General features: G+C 41.9%; 1 protein-coding gene across 1 annotated transcript in view; it reads right to left on the bottom strand.

Moving 5' to 3' along the window:
* Positions 1 to 1,193: 1,193 nt before the first annotated feature.
* The window catches only part of MAPK1 (mitogen-activated protein kinase 1), a 29,837-nt gene continuing 24,871 nt past the window's right edge, over positions 1,194 to 6,159 (bottom strand). Inside the window, exons 7-9 of the mRNA XM_054288983.1 lie at positions 4,705 to 4,814; positions 3,851 to 3,978; positions 1,194 to 1,602 (exon numbers count right to left, since the gene is read on the bottom strand). Of these exons, the coding sequence (XP_054144958.1) occupies positions 3,862 to 3,978; positions 4,705 to 4,814 (227 nt within the window). The 3' untranslated portion in view covers positions 1,194 to 1,602; positions 3,851 to 3,861. The remainder of the gene's footprint in view (positions 1,603 to 3,850; positions 3,979 to 4,704; positions 4,815 to 6,159) is intronic.

Genomic DNA, 6,159 nt, shown 5'->3' with positions numbered 1-6,159 from the left:
AAAGACAGCAGAGATATGAAAAGCTAAAAATAGAACTATTTTTCCTAAGTTATTTGTTGAATAGCATTTCAGTTGAACACAACTCAGAGGTAACAATAGATTATTTTTTTTCTCAATCATAGGCATGTGGCACTTAGACAATCATCTTTGCACAGAAAGCTTTAACAGTCATGCGAGGGCACAGTAATTATTTTAAACAAGGCAAATTTCTCACCACAGAGAGCAGTGGGGAAAGAAAAGGAGGCACTGCACTGGAACATAACACCTAGTAAACTCCACATTATACAATTTCAGTAACAAATACTTGAAAAGATCATTAAAAGGTATACAATTTTAAATGTTATTTAGTGCTAGCTTTGTTTGGTTGTCCTAACTCAGCATTATCAGAAAAGTTTGATAGTACTTGACAACAGAACAGTACTTCATGTCACGAGCTCATGGAGGCTTGATTACAAATCACCATAGTGTAGGTTGCAAGAAATGAACTTGAGATGCTGACATGCTGTAGGAGCAAAAGTAAAATCAAACTTTCTCATTTGAAGATGCAGTGTTCCTCTCTGCAAGAATCTGAATGTCAGTGATTAGATTCAAATGTCAAAACTATCAATCCTCATTTGAAGCATTTCATTGGTATGCAGGATGTAGACTGAGTTAATTAACATCATATTCTGATTTCTTGCTTGCCACCAGATACGGCTGCCTTGCCCAGGAAAAGCACTGGCCGTGGGGTCACGGTGCCATCGTGGTCTGTGTTAACCCTTCCAGCACTCAGGGAGCAAAGAGCAGCTGCAGCTGCCACCTTGCCTTGCACAGGCTGTACAAACACTACTGCACGGTAGAACTTTGGGAGTACTATGCCTCCAGCGTGGGTAAACTTTAAATGATCTCTCTTAGGAAAAGCAGGGAAAAAAAAGGTACAAATTTTGTCAATACATGGAAAAATGTTTCTTAGATGAATTCAGTTAAGTTGGGCTCCTATGTAGCTCTTACACTGGATAGAATACCTGTATGTACAGCACAGGACACCCAAACAAGTGCATAAGCAAGATTAACATGAACACAACTTATGCTGCAATCCATAGCATAATGGTACACTCTGCTGGATGCTAACCAACCATTTCTATTTAAAAAGGACGTGCAAAAAAAATCTGGGATGTCACTGACTTAAAGTGCCCTGAATAGTAGCTTTTCTAAAAAAAAATGCCAGCGACTTCAGTAAAGTCAGAAAAACAGTTCATGGTGTAAACGTCTTACAGGTCAATGGATTCTCTTCTTGGACATTGATCCAGGAGTGAAAGGAACCACTGCATCTTTCAAACCAGAAAGCAAGCAGTTAAAACACGGCAGCAGTAGGTGCACGTACAGTACAGTACTGCAACAGGTCAACAATGGGCATTACGCAGAGGAGTGTCAATTACAATTCTTCAGGCTTAAAAGATTCATTGAAAGCATGAAAAGCCAAAACTACCAGGAACCGCCCTCCTGAATGGCTCAAAGGAGTTAGTGGATAAGCTGAGAGAGGCCACAAGACATGACCAACAATAAAGAACTGGGAAGAGGAACAGCAACATTTGAGCATGCCCAGTCCTTTAAGTCCTTGTCCTACAAGAGAGCAGAGACATATTTCAGTGAAGGAAGTTTAACATCACCTTTTAAAACCTTTTCCTATTTCTGTGCTCTGTGCACATTGTGTTTACCATCAGCCAGAGCCAGCAGGATCCACAGATGTTAAAAAAGAATTCAGAGACAGTGGATCTCAGGGCATTCCATTTTAAACTATTAATTCTTCAAAAGATTAGGAAGATTAAACACAACTAATCAATGAAATACATTGTTTGTCTGAACCAAAAATCTGTTATTTTCATATTGCTTCTCAATTCCAAACCCCACAGCTCAGGGGACACTTTGAATCTCGAGAAACAGCGCAGTGAGAGGAGCTGGCTGATGAAGCCCAGGGGGTGTGCAGGGGAACAGGAATGCACAGCAGGACACTGGCACTGTGCATTTGAAGGCAGCTCCTGGGGACTGGCCCTCACTAGGATGCCAAGCAGCTCTGTTTAAACTCTTGTGCTATGGCAGAGCTGGCAATGCTGACCACAAATGACTCGGACAAATTACCAGCATATCCTCACCAAGCTAAGTACAATATTTCAATTTCAGTATTGTGCTGGCCAAATCAACTCTGCATAGTAGCATTTGAAGGTAACATTTTTATCAAACCAGAAATTTCTGCTAGCAACAGATCACTGATATCTTTATCCCTAATCCTTTTATCCCTTAATCCCTAATACAACCTAGGTAAGTATGCTCTGAGCAATGAGGCAAGCAAGAGATCACAAACCATGATTTACCACATCAGTAACCACTCACTGCCCTTCCTTGAGACTGCAGCCTATTAGGAACAGGCTTCATCTTGTTCCTAAAGATTTCTGTAACTTTCTTGCACCATGTGTACATGCACAGCTGTGCTCTCACACACAAAACATGGGTGGGACATGAACACCAGTCAGTTATTGTGTCCCAGGTCTGCTCTATTAACAATGCCAACTAATAGATCCAGTGTGTGAACCTCAGGCTTCCCTACATTTCAATTATTACAACAGTTCCAATATCACCTAGCAAGCTTAAATAAACAAAATGCAGTATTTGTAAAAATTGAAATTTGTTCATTTGTGAGCTTCTATACATCTAAATATTCAAGCCAGTGGCAACAGCAGTTACCCTAATGAAGAAAAACTTTTAAAAGTTTCCCCCAGTTTCTTTTTCTTTCCTATGAATTCATTATTAAATGAAAACCTGAGGATATATGCAATGCAGAAACTGAAATCACATTTTTAGTGCAGAAAAATTATTGCTTATAGCAAAGCCACAAAGCTCCTGCACACTGCCAGCAGAGCTGTGGATTTCTGGCAGCAGGGAAGTGTCCTGGCTCAAAACTTCACCTTCCTGCTGGAGCTGCCCACACAAAGCAGTGATGGCAGAATGCTGCTCTGGGGGAGGAAAACAGAGCACAAAGCAGGAAACCCAGGGCAGCCTGTTGCCTTTTGCTTGTTTTTCCTTTCCACTCATAAAACTTTGATACTTTCCCCTATCAGTATCACAGAAGTTTCACAGGTACTCCAATCAAGTCCATGTTTGACCAATTTGTATGAAACTCCTGAGACTTGCAAGCCTTGTGGTACAGGAAGACCAGTTAAGTTCATTGACTTAAAAAAAAAAAAGTCAGTCAGTGAGTATCAGTACATTCAATCTTAAATTAAACTTTCAGATCTTCAAAATGCTAGGAAGGCTAATCATAATTAATTTATGGATATTTAAATACCTATTCTTATTTACTCACACTATTTGGGAGCTACTTAAAACTAAAGATAACTCCTGCTGAAGTTTTGTGTATGTGTTTTTTCCTTTAAAATAATTTAAGAGATTTCTCCTCTGTACATTACATTTAGGAGTAGGTTTTTTTAAAAGCATTTGAAGCCACATGGTAAAATTATGTATCTGTAAAATCTGAAGAACATGGCCCCCTAAAATGTTTTTTTTTTTTAATAAAATTTGCATTTCAAAGCATTACCACTGCCTTTATTCTAAGCAGCACTATTGAAATGCAATTCTTGTTCCCTAAATGCACCCACACTAAGGTAAACACCTGGGACAGCTGCCTGGATTCCCTGTGGACACTTCCCTGCTGAGGGCAAACAGAAACTTCCCTCAGAAACAGGACAGGACTGAGGTCAGGTCCTTGGACAGGGAGTTCCTGGGTACTGGGAAAGGCAAGTCCCACATTTCACCAGCAGCACCAAAGTCCCACATGTCCCCCCTGCCCGAGTGTCCCCTACTGCTGGGACTTTACCTATGCATGATTTAAGATCGGTATCCTGGCTGGAATCTTGCAGTTTCCTCAAAAATCAATTCTTTCAGCTTTTCCTTCGGCAAGTCATCCAACTCCATATCAAACTTGAAGGGTGCTTCAGCTACAGGCTTAATAACACAAAGAAATATGATTATTTTAATGTCACCATGCTGTTCAATTTCATGCAGTCCTTTTATGGATGGGGAAAAAGTCTGAAAATGTTCTTCACAAAAATATCTAACACTGAGCAGTCTTCAAGGCAGAACTCCCCCTGTTACTCCTATGTGTGCTTTAGGTATTAGTTTATCAAATTTTACATCAAGTACAGTAAGTAGCTGGTCAAATCCAAACTACAAGTTGAAATATTTATTTGAGGCTCTTAACTCAGTATCTACTTGAAGAAAAAAATTATCTTAAACATTTTTTTTAAATTGGAATTAATATATCTGGCCCTTAAGGGAAACCAGGTTATTTCCTCCTTCCCTATTTCTTCACAAAAATGAACCAGAAATCTCCTCAGAACTGTACCTAAACTACAGCCAGTTCCAACTCAGGTTTATAAAGCATAATCTGATGGCAAACGCAGCCACTTTCCTCCTTTACCTCAGACATCATGAAACCAGGCCTCACATGAGCTGAGTCTCCATTTTCTGGAGAGGGAGGACACTTTAGTATCTATTTATTGTGTGGCATCCCCTGAGTGTTGTACTGAAGTGAGAAATACAAATTGTGGTAAATTGATGCAATTTGTTCTTCAACTCTGTTTGTGCAGTAGAAATATTACCCTTGAACCAAAGTAGAAAATAATCAGCTGGATCATTTTATCAATGTTTACATTTTAACAAGGTCTTTACCTCATCACTTGGATCGTAATACTGCTCCAGATATGGATGGGCTAAAGCTTGCTCCACTTCAATCCTCTTATGGGGATTAAAGGTCAACATTTTATCCAACAAATCAAGTGCTAAGAGGAAAAAAAGTGAGCAAGGATTTAATACACACTCCAAAAAAGAAAAGTGTCACAAACCTTGACCTTACCCAGACAACACCCACTGCCCAAGGTGTGTGCTGATGGCAGTGCAGCCCTGCTGGAGCTGTAACTTGGGCAGAGGCTGTGCCTGCCCCTCTCAGCATTCCTGGGGTGCAGCTGCCCTGGGCACCCCCTGCTCCAGCCCAGCTCCCGCCCAAGCCCTTCAGCCCCAGAAGGGATACAAGGCAAGAAGCACAACAAATCCTACAGGACAATCTGGCTTGAACTACAACAGAAATTAAATAGATGAGGCTTTTACTTCTCTCAGAAAAATGCTTTGGATTTTTGTGCCAAAATCCAAACTAAGATGGAGCTTTTCTGAAATAAATAATTATGAATATGTTCTTATTCTGAAAAGAGATCTTGGCTGTTTACAGATGAAAATATCATCCAGAAGTCATTAGGAGTTCTAGATCATCACAGTGAAATATTCTGGCACAACCAGCAGCACAGAAGATACTCTCCAGAGAAGATGCAAATACATTTATATTCAAGAGACTCAGGCAAAATCTGTTGAAGACAAAGAATCCATAAAGAACCTGAAGATCCAGTAAGACAGAGTGAGGTGTGGTGAAACTCTGGACAGACATCACAAATCAGTGCTACTGCAGTTGGTCAGCTACTGTGCCTGTAACACATCTCCCTTTTCCAACAAGAGAAAAACCTGATTCTAGGAGCAAGAAGCCCTAATATATCTGCAGTATCCTAAATTCCATCACATTTCTTTTCCTCACCACATCATTTATGAACCAGAATTTTAACAGAGGCTTCTTGATGCAGCACAGCAGCTGCAGCTTTGCAGCAAGATGAGGAGCACAGCTGTGACCTCAGGTCATGGCACAGCCTGGGGAGGGGAGGCACCATCACCATCACCCCACACTGCAGGGAGCTCCTCTGGGTCTGTGCAGCACCCAGCACTGCACAGGAGACCCAGCTGCACTCGAGGGCAGCTCCAAAAGCCTCAGGCCTGCACTGGAGCCATCACTGGAGCCATCACTGGAGCCATCACTCTGTGCTTTGCTCTGGTTCCCTCACTCAGCCCCAGGCGGGCACAGAGCACAGTGCTGTCCCTGCCCTGAGTGCCAGCCAGCTCCTGAAAGCTGCCCTGGCACAGCTGCCCTGGCACAGCTGCCCTGGCACAGCTGCCCTAGGGGTGTCACTGCCAAGGGGCTGCACCAGTGGCACATTCCCCCTCAGCTGAGGTAGCAGCACTGCTGCCATCTGAGCTGTCAAAGCCCACAGGGAGGATTCTCACTCTGATGAGCACTGTTAGAAAAGC

The sequence above is a fragment of the Melozone crissalis genome, unplaced genomic scaffold, assembly GCF_028551555.1.
Source record: "Melozone crissalis strain CALT ecotype California unplaced genomic scaffold, PUWL_Pcris_2 ptg000063l_1, whole genome shotgun sequence".
Lineage (NCBI taxonomy): Eukaryota > Metazoa > Chordata > Aves > Passeriformes > Passerellidae > Melozone > Melozone crissalis.
The sequence above is the reverse complement of the archived record's forward strand: the minus strand, read 5'-3'. Positions and strand labels throughout refer to the sequence as shown.